The following is an 18,412-nucleotide window of genomic DNA, read 5'->3' on the forward strand; positions in this document are numbered from 1 at the left end:
ATATTGAGAGAGAGCAAGACCACAGCGCTCAACTGCTCAGCATCATCTAGGTAGGAAAGAGCTCCTCTTCTCTATGGCATCTAATAAAGAACCATTTAAACAAGTAGATTTTATGACATAAGATTAGTATATTTTCAATTACAGTTATGAGTTGTGCCATTATATGCCTTTATATTCAGTTTAAGTACAGCCTGGTGCTGTATGATTTGTTATGGATTTTAAGATAAATATAATTTTTGATAAAAGATTTGAATTGACTATCAATCCTAATTTCACAATTATTTTTTTTCCCCTTCCATTTTTCAAGTGACTATTGTGCATACAAGTTCTTAATTTTTATTTCATACATTTATTTATTTAATGCATTATTTTGTTGTACTGCTGCTTATACTTTCAGGGACAAGTTTTTAATAACAAATCTATTTTGGAGGTCAGTGTTGTGCATGGTTGATGAAATAAAGTCTACCGGTAATCACATTATTGATAATGGGTGAATTCATAGTATGTTCAGTTAGTCTGGGAGACTCAGAGTGTGGACAACTGTAAACACTAGCATCTTCTTTACTTCTGTTGGACAGGGAGTTGTTGGGTGTATATGATATGGTTCCTGCATATAAGCTTCAGTAAATAGCCAAAAGCCTTTAGTTTAGATCATTGCTACGAACCATGGTTTGATATTTGCTAGTCAAAAGTAGGTGGTATTCAAAGGAAGGACTAATTTGATTGGACAAAATGGTTGTTGTTGGTTGTTTTTAAGTGATATTCTTTACATTTTAGTATTAAAGTATTTGTTTTTGTGTGTTTTATGCAAGTTATTCTGATAGCAAAAATAAAGTATACTATCTATCTTTACATATTTTAAAAGTTTTTTTGTTGTTTTTTTTAGCTTCAATGAAGTACAGTGTAGTACAGTGTAGTCGCCTGTAGTAAAGAAATGGCAACATTTTCAAACGGGTTGCTTTATTGTAGTTCAACAGTAAATTGACACATTCTGTCATAATTACAGTTAGTCAAAAGGTTCAAATTATGTTAAGTTCTCCATCTACAACTCAACAATCAAACTGTCTTTGATTAAATCTATTTAATGCTACTTTAAAGCTGGACGATGTGGATTTTGAAGTTCAGTGATGTGAAAGTAATATATGCTCCATGGTAAAAAACCCACAAAAAAGACAAAAGAAATAATGAATATCGACTCACACTTTCAAAAAGTAATTTCGTCCTCAATTAAGAAGCCAGTTGTCATTTTAAGTAGACAGATTCACTGAAGTGGAGGCGTAATTTTTTTGTTTTATGCATATTATGTGTGCCAAATGGCCCGAATACCTCAGAGCTTCACCATCCATTACAATAGCTTTATTGCTATTCTGCTTTAATAACACCAGCCTCTGACAATTTGCATGGCAGGCTGGCATTGCTGTCACTTTTGGAATTAATGTGAGCAAGTTTAGTCACCTGCGCTCAGTTCAAACATGAGCCTCAGCACAAAAAAGCAAACACAATCAATGCCATTCTAAGAATGTTATTAATCTATCGATAGAATGGGGTAATCTATTATTGGGTATTGATTGTGAGGAAGATAGTGAGATTTTTACAAAAAGATTAGGAAATATTATTACTGATTATACCTGTAAATTTAATCATAGAAAGAAAAAGAATATGGTCCCGTGGATAAATGTAGATATTCTGAATGTGATGAAAGACAGGGATCATGCTTTGAAAACCTCACTTAAAACTAAATTGAGTAGTGATAGATATCGATTTACTATGTTGAGGAACTCTGTGGTAAAGAAATTTAAAAAAGCTAAAGCCGATTTCTTTCTCACTATGATAGAAAAAGCAAGAGGCAATCCTAGAATTATTTGGAATCAGTTAAAAAAAATAACAGGCCAACAAAATAAAGATAAGAAAATTTTAGAACTTAAAGTACAAGGAAAATTAGTAAATAATACAGCTGAAATGGTAGAGATTTTTAATTATCATTTTGTTGATTCCGTGGAAACTATTACTCGTTGTTTTCCGCCTGCGTATACTAATGTCTGTCCAGTTACAACAGTGGAGCCTGTTTTTACAATAAGGTCTGTTAGTGACTCTGATGTTATGAGAACAATTAGATCTCTTAAGTCATCTAGAGCAAAAGATAAATATGGTATGGATGCTATTATGCTCAAAGAATCTAGTTGGACTCTAATTAAACCTATCAGTAAAGTTATTAATCTTTCAATTTCACAGGGAAAATTCCCAAGTGTTTGGAAGTCAGCAATTGTTGTTCCAATATTCAAAAGTGGAGACCCCCTTTCTATTGATAATTATAGGCCAATTAGTATATTACCCACCGTTTCTAAAATTATGGAGAAACTAGTTGCAGAACAGATTAGCAGTTATTTGAGCAGTAGTTCATTTTCAATGCATCCAATGCAGTTCGGTTTTAGAGCAAAATATTCCACGGAAACCGCAAATTGTTTTTTTATAGAAAATATTAAAACTCTATTAGACAAAGGTGGTGTAGTTGGAGCAGTGTTCCTTGATTTAAAGAAAGCCTTTGACACCGTTAATCATAGAATCCTTATGTCTAAGTTAGCTTGTTTTAATTTCTCATCACATACACTTAATTGGATAGAGTCATATCTATCAGATAGATCTCAATGTGTTAGACTACACAATCACCTATCTAATGATTTAGGTATATCAACTGGTGTTCCGCAAGGATCTATCTTGGGTCCAATGCTTTTTGCTATGTATATAAATGATTTTCATCTTTCATGTCCTGGCACTAATATACAAATGTATGCAGACGATACAGTGATTTATATACATGGTAATAGTCTGACACAAGTTGCAAATGAACTTACGAATTCTATGGTTAATGTGTCGGCATGGCTAAAAGAGAATTGCTTGCAACTAAATGTGTCCAAAACAGTGTGTATGTTTTTCTCTAAGTCTAACAGTATTATTAAAGAGCCGGATGTTTATGTGTCAGGGGTGAGGCTGCAGGTAGTGCCACAATATAAATATCTGGGAATACTGATTGATTCTAAACTTACATTTAAAGCTCACGTTAAAAAGGTTTGCAAGCAGGTTAAGTTTAATCTCTATAATTTTAAGATTACTAGAGATAACATGTCATTAGAAGCAGCTAAGATGTTTATGTACTCTATGGTTCTCTCTCACATGACTTTCTGTTTAACCACTTGGTCTCAGGCGAGTTCAGTGACTTTAAAACCATTGGAGTCCTTATACAAACGTACACTCAAGGTCCTTGATAAGAAATCGGTATATTCTCATCATTGTCCAATACTGGAAAAATATAATTTATTGAGTTGGGAAAACACGATTAAGTATGCAAATGTATGCTTGATGTATAAAATTATTTATGGTTTATCTTCTCCCCCTCTTGGTCAGCTAGTTCGTATTAGAACAACTGATTATCGCTCTACAAGAGGTGCATTAAGACAAGACTGTATCATACCACTTAGACGAAGTAAATTTAGTCAATCTGCTTTTTCTGTTAAAGCTGCAAAAGAATGGAACACTATTCCAACAACTATAAGAGATCTAGACACTTATGCTTTATTTAGGGCTCAATTGAAGAATTGGTTAATCAGTACTCAGATCTGTCATCACTAGAATCTTATATCTGCGTATTAGATATAATATTGCTTAAAATATTATTACATCCTCTTATTGTTTGTATTTTGTTGCATTGTTTTTAATTGATCTTAAATTGTTTAAATAGATTTTTTTATTGTATTGTGTAATTATTAAAATTTCTATTATGTATTCTTAATCATATTTTGTTTAGGTTGACTTGTAACATCTTGTCCAGGGACTACGGATGAAAAATAGCCCTTGGCTAATTCTGGTACATTTACAGGAATGTTTTTATTAATGTACAATGTCCCTGTCAAACTAAATAAATAAATAAATAAAAATAAAATATCAACAACTGAATTGTCTTTACAGAATATCCTCACTAAGCTCACCAAATGCAGTTGGGAAAGGAGTTTATGAGGCAAAACAGCTTCTACAAATGTGTGATAAATAAGGAGGAAATAGACCTGGATTCTGCAGATGTGTTTGAGGTGTGTGTCGTTTCTCCTACACACTGTATGGTTTTGGAGAGCTGGGGGTGGAGGGTAGTACAAATATTTACTGAAAATAATGACATCAGCTCGTGTATATGGTTGCTTCTCTATCTGGTACAATAGTGATCAGAAAAAAATACCAGGCTGAACTGAACCTGACTTATATTATATTGTACTTCACTTCCTTTCCTTGGCAAGATGCTTTCATAATCTGTTCCTTTGCCAGTTGGCTTTCAAAGGGATGGCCTCTGCCATCGACCACCTGAGCCGGAAAAATCTGGAACACCTTAGCTTCAGGGATGAGAATGGAGCTAGTCCACTACACTATGCTTCAGCCGGAGGACACCTGGACATAATTCGCCTCATTGTTTCTGTCGTGGGCCCTGAGGGTAAGACTTACTTCTTGACAAGGTTTTAAATGTTGTGATATAATAAAAATAGTGACGGATATTTATTTCTGTATTGTGACAAACATCTTAGTGGGACGGATTATCTAAAATTAGTTCGCGTTTTGACTTTTGCTGCGTTTAATTTACCTCGGAAGTCGGATGCCACACCCAAGTAAAACATGTTCCAGTAGAGAAATCAGAAAAGACTGAATAGAGTTCACTCATGTTAGCATTAGCAGTGTTAGCTAAAACAGAGAATTTCACCTCATTTTTTAACTTGCAGACACTCAACATAGACCATAGCAACATGTTCACAGATAGAGGTCGAGCAGTAATGCAGGTATGCATTGACTTGGGAATATGACAGAAGATTTTTTTTATATTATAGCATTTATAGCTTTCACTTACTTTTCACGTAGTGAAAAGAGAACGAACTCCGAATTCCAATTTGTGTGAGCGTTCCATTTGTAAAAATCTGACATGGAGATCTGAATTTCCTACCTCCGATTGCCATGGTGCAGGGTGCCTTCTTGGCGTTCCCTGCAGTCTATGTTGTCCTGTAATGTATGGCAGCTCATGGTCTGGGCAATCAGCACTGATCTCGTGGCGGGGGTGTGCAGATCACGAGGTATCATTCCCCCACCTGTTGCTCATTCCCCCACTCCCTTATATGTCTCTGCCTTTCTGTCTGTCATCGTGAGAAGAGTATTTTGTCCTTGCTCATGTTTTGTGTAGTATGCAAGCATCAGTGTCTGACATTCTGTTATCCTGTGCTTAAGGATTCGTAATAGAGATCCCGCAGTACGAGTTGTCCGCAGTGTGTTCGCCAGCTCTGGAATCTCTGTTCACCTGAGCAGCATTTAATTATTGTTTATGTTATTTTGTGTTTTGTGGTGAGAATAAAGATTCTCCTTTTTCACTACTCTTCATCTGAGTTCTCTATCTATCCTGAACCCTAACAGAATCTGCTCACCAGAATAATGGATTCAGCAAAGGAAACGGAGTTGTGCCGAGCTGTCCTGCGGCAGGGATCTCATCTGGGTCGGCAGCAGGAAGAACTCGCGGCTTCTTTTCGCACCTACTCAGAGATTTCTCTCCAACTCAACCAGCTGGTGGAACGGCTTGACCAGCTGCAGGCCAGCCCTTCAGCAGCTCGGGCTATCCCACCCGCTCCTGGCCCTGGAGGAGCAGTTAAGCAATTACGGGTTGCGGAAAGGTTTTTTATCGCTTGGAGCAAGGAATTGAGGCGGCACAAGCCTTGTTGATGCTTCAACAGGGAGAGCAGTCCGTATCCTGTTACTCCATTGAGTTCCGCATGCTTGCCGCATCCTGTGGCTGGAATGAGAAGGGCTCACTTCCTCCACGGCCTGGCTAAGCACGTGAAGAATGAGATCTATTCTCTTGAGCTGCCTTCTGGCTTGGATGGGATGATCGACCTTGCCTTTCGGGTCGACGACTGAATTGCTCTCTGTTCCTGGCACAAGAGAATGTCACTAGGGCTGAGTTAGTAGCAGCATGTGACACACTGTCTCAATGCCTCATCCCTGCAGAGAAGGAGCCTATTCAAGTCAGGAGAGCACGGCTGACCATAGGGGAGCGATTTCATTCCCTGGCCAGTCAGCTGTCTCTCCTGCGGTGAGGCGGGCCATGTTGTAGCGGCATGCCCTGTTGCGATGTTAATCACGCAAGGGAGAGTGCATGGTTAGTGTCACTACCACTTGACTGCCATCTAGGGGTTGTTTAGAGTTTCCATTTCGGCTTGGAGCCCTTTCTGTTTAGCTCAGTGTTTGGGTGCTGCATTTACCCCAGTGTTGTCTTGTTCTGTGTTGCAAGAGAAGCCAGTGAGCCTGGTGGATGTACCAGAGGCTTACCATGACTTGAGAGTAGTTTTCAATAAGTCCCAAGCTTCATCTCTGCCTCCGCAATGCCCATATGACTGTGCGATTGACCTGTTGCCTGGCACTTCTCAACCTAAGGGGCGACTTTACTCTCTGTCTGGTCCGGAGAGGGCGGCCATGGAGAGGTACAGTATATACATGATTCTCTGGTAGCAGGCCTTATCCATCCGTCTTCCTCTCCAGCTAGGGCAGGATTCTTCTTTTTGGAGAAGAAGGATGGTTCACTGCACCCCTGTTTTGACTATCGGAGAATGAATTACATTATGGTAAAGGATCGTTATCCTTTGCCATTGATGTCTTCGGCCTTCGAGCTCTTGCAGGGGGCAACCATCTTTACGAAGTTGAACCTCCACAGTGCTTATCACTTGGTTCGGATTAGGGAGCAGGACAAATGGAAGTCTGCCTTTAACACCCATATGGGGCATTTTGAGTATTTAGTTATGCCGTTCGGGCTTTCAAGCTCCCTGGCAATCTTTCAGGCACTCGTCAACGATGTGGTCAGAGACATGGTCGATCGGTTTGTTTTTGTTTACATCAACGACATCTTCTCCCAGAACGAGTAGTCCAGTGGCTAATGGAGAATTGTTTATTCGTCAAGTTGGAGAAATGTGTGTTTCACACACTTTCTGTTCCTGGGCTTTATTTTCTCGCCTGAAGGTATCCGAATGGATCTCACCAAGGTAAAGGTGTTTGCTGAATGGACGACCCCCGACAGCCATAGAGCGGTCAAGCATTTTCTGTGGTTTGCCAAGTCATAGTACAGAGATCCGGCAGCTCGAGTGGTCCTCAGTGTGCCGGCTAGCTCTGAGACCTCTGTTCACCTGAGCAGCATTTAATTATTGTTTATGCTATTTTTTGTTTTAAGGTGAGAATAAAGATTCTCCATTTCACTACTCTATTTGGGATTACAAATTTAAGAAACTGTTTAAAATATGCTGATCCTATGTTCTGACATAGCATCACATGAAAAACTAAGATTATGTACATTTTGTATAAAATTTTGAGGTAAAGATGATGACATTCTAAGAAGATCAAGTAAAGCAGCCCAGGTGCCTGAGACGTTAACCTTTTGTCTTCATGCACTTCCTGACTTTAGGGCACGATCCCAAGTTAAAGGTAAATGCTAAGCTCAAGGCACAGCCGTGCTTTTGTCTCTATGATAATGTGAAGGTATGGGCAATACTGTCTTCACTTCTGAGTTTCCAACAGTCCTCTATCTATTTTGAACCCTGACACCGATGACAAATCGAATGCAGCATTTGTTTTAACCATCAGTTTCTGAATGGATGGAGGCAAATCTGAATGTGACATTGAGGTCGATTTAAGCGTACCTAAATGACTGGAGAAGTCCTGCATACTGTTTGTCACCAGAGAGGAGTTTCACTGGAAGATCGTGTTATGACATTTTGATAAAAAATTAGGAGCTCAAAAAATTATGATTTAAACAAAATCACAATAGTGTTCATGATAGTGCTGTAGAGATATATTTGTAGGCCAAAACTGGAAAACGAGTTGGCATATCAGCACTTTGGGTTCCATTGTCCTGAAATCAATTTGTATTTATTTATTTTTTTCTGAAATAAGGTCTGTGGTGAAAACAAGCTTAAGATATTTTCATTTTTTATTCTACAGTATAAAACACATTTAGCAGTACAACCCTGTGATTTTTTTAAAGCTTTTACTTTTCTTGAAAAGGCAATTGTCCACTGACTAAGTTGCTAAGTGGCTAGAGGGGACTACAAAGGTTGTCAGGGACATTAAACGTCATAAGACTGAATAGGTAAACTGATTTAAATACTGAAAAAGTTGTCAGAAGCTTAATGGTGGGGTTGATAAAGTCATGCAACCATGGTGCAGTTTGTTTATATAGACTACATTTAACTTACTTTTTTTTTTAGTTTTACAGATTGTATTTTGGCTTCAAAACACATAAAAGATGTGCTCATTTTGTCAGACTATCATGATGAACAAAATGTGCAAATACTGAAAATAGATATTGTAATTTCTCCACCATTAGCAGTACCAAATGTAACCGCAAACTAATGTTTTCAAACAGGTTTGCCACACACTCTCCTCACTCTTCTGATCAGTTATCAGTCCAGCAAACATCAAAACCTGACACCCCAGAAATTCAACTGGCAGTTTATAGATAGTCATAAAACTAGATTTAGAACAATATACAGTAATAATGAATCAAATGAAGGTTTGGTATTGTCACGGGACGAGCAAACAACAGACACAGTGGGCGTGGTGTCAGGCCTCGGAGAGGCTTTTATTAACAGAAGATAAAATAAAACGGGGTCATATGTGGCCAAAGGGGAAGAGTGTCCAAAACAATAGGGAATCTGGTGTCCTCATTGTGCTGTGGGGTTTGTGTGGGTCGGGCAGTGTTCATGGAGGAAGGGTCCAGGTAAGGGGCGGAGTACGGCAGCAGCACGTGCTCCCCTCTCCGGTCTGGGGCGCGATGGGTGGCGGCTTCTTCTAGCGGCAGCCTCCTTCTCGTTGGCCGCGGCGCTTGCAGGGGATGGACGGCCTGGCATTCTTGGCCTGATGGCTGTATAAACAGGTGCAGTTCTCGTCCGGACCGCGGGTCCAGCAGCTCACGTCTCTGGTGGCGCGGGAGATCCTCAACGCACCCTTCCTGGACCCATGAGGACACCAGTGTGCATGCACGGGGAAGAGACCGGTCTCCCGAGGAGAGGCGCGTTGGCGCGGTGATGATGAGGCTCCATTTCCTTCAGGTGTGCCCCATCACATGCTGCCAGCCCTGGCTCATCCAGCGCCCCTCCTCTCTCACAAACCCACTCCTGTTGGGAGCCTGGTGAAGGGCGGCGATTTAGGACGGGGTGCCAATGACAACCAGGGAGTCCAACTTTGAGGCAGCAAATACATCATCTACTTAATCTGCATAAAATGACATTTTAACAATCATTACAAACTACATTTTTTTAGAACGTCACAGGGAGGCTTATTGTGAATGCAATACTTCAATAAATCATAGACAAAAGAGAGAAACCAGTTAACTCACTACAATGGAAAAAGCCCAAATTATATTCAGAGTGCACATTTCTCTTCCTAATTACTTCTATTACAGAGCTATATCCCACTCAAAAAACAAACCAGCCCAAGGTGGGAAGTTGATCTCCCAGACTGTCTTAGATGATCAGTTTGATCTCTTTAGGTACTTGTTAGCTGACTGGGTGATCAGTTGATCAGTCGGTTTTTTCCCTCAAACCCAGAAAGAAAAAAAAAGTTCAAACGCTGCTAGCTGCCAATTCTAAAGATTTAATTTTTCATGTCAACCACAGTGCTGACTGCAACTAAATACTAACCCCTAACCCTAACTTACACTCTAACCTTAACCTTACTATAGCATTGGTAGCACATCTAGATAGAGAGCATATTGTTCATCACGATTGGATCTGAACTCTGAACTGAATCAATGAAGTCTGAACCTGTCTTAAAAGTTGACTTTTGAATTGAATTAACCAATGAAATTGCTGGGGCTTAACTGGTTTAGGGGTTAAAAATCACACACTAAATACCAGGTTTGTCAAGTCAATTCACCTGTATTTATATAGCGCTTTTAAGAATATAGATTATAACAAAGCGACTGAACAGCATTAAATAGGAAAATAGTGTTTCAATAAAGCAAAAAGGCAGTTCATCATTAAATTAAATTATAGAATGTCATCTTCCAGCTCAGTTCAGTTTAGATAGTATCTGTGCAATCAAGTCAACGAAAATGCTGGTAGTAAAGTGTCCCCAACTAAGCAAGCTAGAGGCGACAGCGGCAAGGAACCAAAACTCCATCTGTGACAGAATGGAGAAAAAACCTTGGGAGAAACTATGCTCATTCGGGGGACCAGTTCTCCTCTGACCAAATGAAACCAGCGGTTCAGTTCCAGGCTGCAGCAAAGTCACATTGTGCAGAAGAATCATCTGTTTCCTGTGGTCTTGTCCCGATGGCTTTCTAGGAGATAAGGTCTTGACTGTGGATCTGTCTCTGGGGCTCATCTAGTTGCCCTGGTCTCCGCTGACTTCCTTAAGCGTAAAGGAACAACCATATCTATAATGCTAGAAAAGAGAGAGTCCATAGTTTCTGTTACATCATCAAGTTGATCTGAGTTTTTGGATGTTCTAAGGAATTGAGATAAGTTACAAAGCAGTATTTTGTGGTAGAAGTAATTGTTCTACCATACTTGTAACAAGAAGTAGAATTTACACTTTTAGTTATATGAAGTTTACACAAGACTAGATAGTGATCTGTGATATCATCGCTTGGCTGCATAATTTAAACACTATCAACATCAATTCCATGTGACAGTATTAAATCTAGAGTATGATTTGACAAAATGAGTAGGACCTGACACCTGTTGTCTAACCTCAATAGAGTTCAAAATGTCTATGAATGCTAATCCCAATGCATCTTTTTCATTATCAACATGGATATTAAAATGACCAACAATTAAAACTTTATATGCATCCAGCAATAATTCGGATATAAAATCAGCAAATTCTTTAATAAATTCTGTATGGTGCCCTGTATACAGTAGCCAGTACAACCATTACAGGGGATTTGTCATTACAACTTGTTTCTCTGGATACTGTTATATGAAGAACCATTACTTCAAACGAGTTATACCTGAAGCCCCCCCCTCTGAGAAATACTGAAAACATTTTTTATAAATTGTGGCAACACTTCCCCTTTACCTTTGGATGGCCATTTTGGTAATTGTAGTACATGATTGTTTATTGACATGTTAACCTAATGCTGCGTTCCAGACAACTTGGATATAATAACTATTACACAATACAATATTATATTATATTGTAAATTAGTATTCTTTACATAATAATATATAATATACTTTATATACAGTAGAGAGAGAGAGAGAGAGAGAGACATTTCCAGGTCCAATACATGGCTGGTTTTCGTGCATGTCAGCAAGTCATTCACAGATTTTTTTCCCCCAGTCTTTAAAGCATATTTCCTACATTCCTTCTTGTATTCTTTTTTTTTCAGTCATTTAATTTAGAAGTGTATTTCTATTTTTTCGGCCCTTTTTAATTATTTCATTTATAAATGAATACAAATAAAGAAAGAAAATGAGTTATAAAGTGTACAATTAATCTCAAGCAAATCCTTATATTATTATCACATTGCACTTGAATAAAGTTAAAGGTGTAATCTGCCGATTGTCCTGCAGGTGACCGCATCAATCTGTCTTCTTATTATGGATTTAGGGCTTAGATCTACGATGATTTTCAAGTGCTAATTAAGTTATGATGGTTTTGTGGAAACAGACCGTAATATTAAGATCAGTCGTATGATCGTTTTTATGAACTTTTTTATGAACTCTTGAGAATTGCAGCCCAGGTTTGTTAGGCTGGAGACCAGCTAAACCAGCTAAACACACACACACACACACACACACACACACACACACACACACACACACACACAGACACACACACACACATACACTGGTATCTTAGGGTGGATTAACCTTTTTTCAGAAGGGTAAGCAACAATTCAATTAGGTTGAACCAGTCACAAAATATTGCAAAAAAACTGGAATATGAATATAACAGAATTTTGGGCTAATAATTACCTTTTCGGACAATCAGATGAGAGAGGCAAGATATTAAATCAGACACAGCAGGCCTATGCAGAAAAGCCATTTTCTGTATCTGTTCCAATTACAAAATAATCAATTATCTTTGTCTGTATTCAGACAGAACTGGGGCATAAACTTGAAGTGCTTCAAAACTAAATGAACATTTTTTATAGCTGTAAATACATTAATAGTTTCCATATAGAAAATATGCCTCATATATGAAACATTATTTCAACCTCTATGTTAAATAAAGTGATTTTTTTCTGACTGATATATATATATATATATATATATATATATATATATATATATATATATATATATATATATATATATATATATATATATATAAATGTTTTAAGAAATCGTACTTACACTATACGTGCACATGCTTAAGGGCAAGTGATGAACAATCATGTTAACGCTAGGAAAGTTTAAAACATAAATGGCATCAATTAAGAAGGTGGAAAATATATATACTAATATTCAAATATTAGTCTTTAGAAGTCCTAATTTGAACTTAAAATCACACCTTGCGTATATTCATTCATAATTATTCATATGCTCACAATTCTTAATAATTTTTTAGACACATTAACTAAAAATATTACTTTATTGCTGTACTTGTTGCAAAATCAGTCTAAGAAATGTTTGTCTGTTATTCGGTAGAATATGATATTTGTTTTAAACATTATTCGCACATTTACACCTAAGGTGGTCTTGTTGAAATCACACTGATTGCATCTGAAAGCATTCTGAATACTGTCAGAATACCGTCCAGAACACCGCAACAACTCCATATGAACTCAGTGTTTCTTGCTGTGTAGAGCTAAATGTACAGGATGAGCAGGGCAGAACTCCTCTGCACTGGGCTGTAGAGCAGGATCAACTACACGGCTGTGCATTATTGCTGGAGCTGGGTGCTGACCCCAACATCCTCAACAGTGCCATGATGGGCCCTCTGCATCTGGCTGTCACAAAGAGATACAATCATCTAGTAGAGGTCAGTAACACATGCTGCCGGGAATCTGCTGGTCTCACAGTCAGGGCAGAGAGCAACAGTAGATATGCTGTTTGCAATCTGTTGAAAAATGTGTCAGTATGTACTGTATCAGATATACTGTACTGGTCAAAGGTGTCCAAGGTGCCCAATAAATGCACCAAGGCTGCATTTTTTCCCTTTAAAAACAATATATTTTTAAATATTATTAAAATTTTAAAGAACTGTTTTCTATTTAATATATTTAAAAATGTTATTTATTCTTGTCATAACGAAACTGAAATTTTAGCAGTAATTACTCCAGTCTTCAGTGTCACATGATCCTTCAGAAATCTTTATTGAGATTTTGAGATTGTCAGTCTGTTTTGGGGGTGTGGATTTTTCAGTTATGCTTTCTGCAGGTCGCATCATAATGCAAGTAGGTGACAACATTTTCTGTATGAGTCATTTGAATAATTTATGCAACTTATTTGTCTACAAACCACTAGCTACATCTTAAATCGCTTACCTACTACCCACTTAAAACTATTTAAACCATAAAAAAAGTATGTTCTAGTGTAAATATGCGTAGTATGAATGAAATTTGGATAAGCTACTTCCACCATATTTTTACTGTCACCAGTTGATTCACAGCCCTTCAAAACTTGGCTTCATGGGATAGTAAAGTGTCCATTGACTGCACACTCCAGAATCTAAGTTGGCATAAGTAGTTCGAAGTCATCTGGGTACATTTGATCTACTTCATCTTTTATCAAATACAGTGAATTCTGACAGTATGAAAGCTGGCATATTTAAACACTGGCCCTGATTCATTACTTCATTTATTCATTCGATTATTAAAGTGACTGCATGAAATCAGAATAGCATACTAGCATAGCATTATTATTTCTAATTGTAATAGTAGTATACTAATATGCATTAGGCAGTCATGGCCTAATGGTTAGAGAGTCGGACATGTAACTTGAAGGTGTGACGGTGGATTAAGGAAGTCTGGAAGCAAATGCGAGTTTAACAGATTTAATGGGCTGAGAGGAATACAAATACACAAACAAACAAAGATGCTGAGGAGACGACACTTCGTGGTGGTGGGAAGGAGGTGAGGAATCCGGATGATGGCGGAGAGAAGGTGAGTAGTCCAGATGATGACGGCGAGTAGGCAGCAGGAGAGGATGGCACAGGAACTGCGGGGAATAGAGCCGGAGGTAAGTGTCTGTCGCTGAGTGAATGTGTGGAGAGTGGATGAGGTTCTAAGGAAAACACAGACATCCAACGCATACAACACTAAAGCCAGACGAACAGGGTAACCACATCAAACAAGTAACAACGATCTCACAAACACAAGACGTGAGACAAGCCAATATATAGTGGATGAGTAATGAGTGGCAGCTGTTGCTGATGACAATTAATGGAGACGCCCACAAGCTAATCAGTGCAGACGCGAAAAACACAGATTTCACCACAAAGTGCAAACACCCCGGGATCAGGGTTTACCAACCGTGACAGTACCCCCCCCCCCTCTAAGAACTCCTCCTGGAGTTCCCAGAAGGGCCTACCTGCTGATTGTAATCATCAATAAGGGAGTGATCCAATATGTCCCTAGCAGGTACCCAACTCCTCTCCTCCGGACCGTAACCTTCCCAGTCCACCAGATACTGGAATCCTCGTCCCCTCCGTCTCGAGTCCAGAATACGATTAACCGAATATGTCGGTTCCCCATCTACAAGACGCGGCGGCGGGGAAACCGGAGTAGGTGGATTAATACGTGCATAAAACACGGGTTTAATTTTGGACACATGAAAGGCGGGGTGTATCCTCTTGTAGACAGGAGATAGTTTGAGGTGGACTGTCACCGGACTAATGATCTTGGTGATAGTGAACGAGCCGATAAATTTGGGAGCTAATTTATTAGACACGGATCGCAGAGGAATGTTACTGGTAGAAAGCCACACTTTTTGACCCACAACGTAAACGGGAGGCTTTGACCGGTGGCGATCGGCCTTGGCCTTAGTGCGCTCCCTCACCCGGAGCAGAGTCTCGCGGGCTCTGGTCCAGGTGCGGTGACACCTCTGGACAAACGCGTGAGCGGAGGGAACCGCGACTTCAGATTCCAGACTAGGAAAGGCTGGTGGGTGGTACCCTACACTACACTGAAACGGAGAGAGGCCCGTAGCTGACACTGGCAACGAATTGTGGGCGTACTCCACCATAGAAAGTTGTTGACTCCAGGAAGAAGGATTATTGGAGACCAAACATCGCAACGTCTTCTCTAAATCTTGGTTGGCTCGCTCAGATTGTCCGTTGCTATGGGGATGATAACCCGAAGACAAGCTAACGGACGCTCCTAACAATTTGCAAAACTCGGTCCGGTCCACTACGGTCAAAACGACCGTCATGCCATTAGAGGGCAGGAGGGTGGTAACAAAATCTAGAGCGATGTGGGACCAGGGTCTTGAAGGGACAGACAGCGGTTGAAGAAGCCCATCAGGAGGTCGGTTAGATGACTTACCACTGGCACAGACTGAGCAAGCCAAAGCAAAATCGCGGACGTCGCGAGCCATCCGTGGCCACCAGAATCGTTGTCTAACTAACCCATTAGTTCTACTTATCCCTGGGTGACAAGCCACATTAGAACAATGTCCCCACTGGATAACTTCGGACCTTAACTCCTCTAGCACAAATAAACGGTTCGGTGGGCAACCGGACGGAGGCGTTACCCCTTCTAAGGCCGTCTTGATCTTCGACTCGACCTCCCATATGAGTGCTGAGACCACTAATTTCTCAGGTAAAATACATTCGGGAGTCTCCGGATGGGAGGAGGTATCAAAAAGACGTGATAAAGAGTCGGGTTTGACATTCTTGGAACCCGGGCGGTACGATAGGGTAAATTCAAAACGACCGAAAAAAAGTGCCCACCGAGCCTGCCTGGAATTGAGTTTTTGGCAGTTCTAATATATTCTAAGTTCTTATGATCGGTCCAAACAATAAAGGGAACCCCTGAACCCTCCAACCAGTGACGCCATTCCTCTAATGCTAATTTGACCACCAACAACTCTCTATTGCCAATGTCATAATTACGTTCGGCAGGAGATAGTCGATGTGAGAAAAAAACGCGCAAGGATGTACCTTATCGTCCGAAGCAGCACGTTGGGACAACACTGCTCCTACCCCCATCTCTGACGTGTTGACCTCCACCACGAACTGCCGTGTGGGATCAGGGGCCACAAGGATGGGAGCTGAAATGAAGCGGTTCTTGAGGTTGGTGAACACAGCCTCAGCTGCGTCCGACCACCTGAACGGAGTACTGGGAGAGGTCAAGGCTGTCAGAGGTGAGGCTAGTTGGCTGAAATTACGTATGAAACGCCGATAGAAATTGGCGAACCCCAGAAACCGCTGTAGGGCCTAACGGGAATCTGGAAATGGCCAATCTATCACAGCCTTAACCTTGTCAGGGTCCATACGTATCCCCTCGGACGAGACGATATACCCTAGGAAGGGAACAGACTGTGCATGGAATACGCATTTCTCCGCCTTGACAAAAAGCCCATTCTCAAGTAACCTCTGGAGCACTCGTCTGACGTGTTGAACGTGTTCCTGGAGAGATGAAGAAAAGATCAGTATGTCATTCAGGTACACATATATAAACTGATCTACCATATCTCTCAACACGTCATTCACGAGTGCTTGGAAAACCCAGGGTGAGTTGGAGAGCCCGAACGGCATGACCAAGTACTCAAAGTGCCCTCTAGGGGTATTAAAGGCGGTTTTCCATTCATCCCCCTTCCTGATGCGGACCAAATGATAAGCATTGCGTAAATCCAATTTTGTGAATATGGATGCTCCCTGCAACCTCTCGAAAGCTGAAGACATGAGTGGTAAAGGATAGGTATTCTTAATAGTGATGTTGTTCAGCTCTCTGTAATCAATGCAAGGTCGCAGAGAACCATCCTTCTTACCCACAAAAAAGAACCCCGCCCCCGCTGGAGAAGAGGAAGGACGGAAGAACCCAGAGGCTAAGGAATCAGAAATGTATTTCTCCATGGCCTCCCTCTCAGGAATAGAAAGAGAGTATAACTTGCCCTTAGGCAGAGACTTACCTGACACTAAGTCTATGGCACAGTCGTAGGGAGAATGAGGAGGGAGAGAAGCAGCACGGGACTTACTGAACACTTCCTTCAGGTCCAGATACTCAACGGGCACGTTTGGCAGAACCATGTTCTCCTTCTGAAAGACAGAAGCAGGGACAACAGAACAAGCAGAAACCAGACAAGACTCATGACATCTTTCACTCCACAATGTGACAGTGTTAGAACCCCATTCCACTCGTGCATTATGCTTGGATAACCAGGGGTGACCTAAAACAATGGGAGCAACAGGGGAGTCCATGAGAAAAAAAGATATGGTTTCTTGATGGTTTCCAGACGTGAGCAGTGTGATGGGTTCTGTATGGTGTGTGATGTGAGGCAGTTCCTGGCCGTTGAGTGCGGTGACATGGATGGGGAGAGACACAGGAAGGACAGGAATGTTCAGGTGATGTGCAAGTGAAGAATCAATGAAATTACCTTCGGCTCCGGAGTCCAGAAGGGCGTGACACTCGGGATGTTGATTCTTCCACCGCAGTTTCACCGGAAGGAGGGTCGATGATGTAGGTGAGGACTTCTCAGCGGAGATCCCACCCGATAGTAGCCTCAAGTTTACTATCGGGCTGGCTCTTTTACCGGGCATGAGTAGGTGTTATGAGCAGAGCCTCCACAGTACAAACACAGTCCTTGGGACCTCTGCCGTTCCCTCTCCCTCCGGGACAGCCAAGCTCTACCCATCTGCATGGGCTCATGGTCGTCGACAGAACCGACCATGTTCTCTCGACTCAAGCTTCCCCTAACAGGAGAGATGGTAGATCTTGAAGGACTGGGTTGGCGGCCCAAGCGATTAATCCATGCGTCAACTCGTAAAGCCAGTTCAATGAGTCCGTTGAGAGTGGGGGCAGCTCGAGGAGGTAGATCTCTTGCTGAACACGGTCGGATAACCCATGCAGGAATCTATCCCACTGCGCCGCCTCGTTCCACTGGCACACGGCCGCCAGGGTGCGGAACTCGATGGAGTAGTCGGTTACTGAGGAAGAGCCTTGACGGAGTTCCGAGAGTCGATGAGCGGCTTCCCTGCCGGTCGCGGCCCGGTCGAAGACTCTCCTCATTTCCTCAGAGAGGGCGTGGAACGAGGCACAACACGGGTGTTGGTTTTCCCACACCGCCGTCCCCCATAAGGCCGCCTTGCCAGACAATAATGTGAGCGTCAATGCTACTTTAGAATTCTCAGTAGCGAAGGTGCGGGGCTGTAGGGCGAAATGCATTGAACACTTAGTTAAGAAAGTTCTACAAAACGCTGGCTCGCCCGCATAGTTCTCCGGCGCCGGAAGTCGTGG

The 18,412-nt window shown here is 41.1% G+C and overlaps 1 protein-coding gene across 1 annotated transcript in view; it reads left to right on the forward strand.

Moving 5' to 3' along the window:
- Positions 1-3,961: 3,961 nt before the first annotated feature.
- LOC132123947 (transient receptor potential cation channel subfamily A member 1-like) overlaps positions 3,962-18,412 on the forward strand; it is a 46,650-nt gene continuing 32,199 nt past the window's right edge. The window contains exons 1-3 of the mRNA XM_059534637.1: positions 3,962-4,082; positions 4,312-4,474; positions 12,821-12,996. Of these exons, the coding sequence (XP_059390620.1) occupies positions 3,987-4,082; positions 4,312-4,474; positions 12,821-12,996 (435 nt within the window). The 5' untranslated portion in view covers positions 3,962-3,986. The remainder of the gene's footprint in view (positions 4,083-4,311; positions 4,475-12,820; positions 12,997-18,412) is intronic.

This window comes from Carassius carassius, chromosome 42 (assembly GCF_963082965.1).
Source record: "Carassius carassius chromosome 42, fCarCar2.1, whole genome shotgun sequence".
Classification (NCBI taxonomy): Eukaryota; Metazoa; Chordata; class Actinopteri; order Cypriniformes; family Cyprinidae; genus Carassius; species Carassius carassius.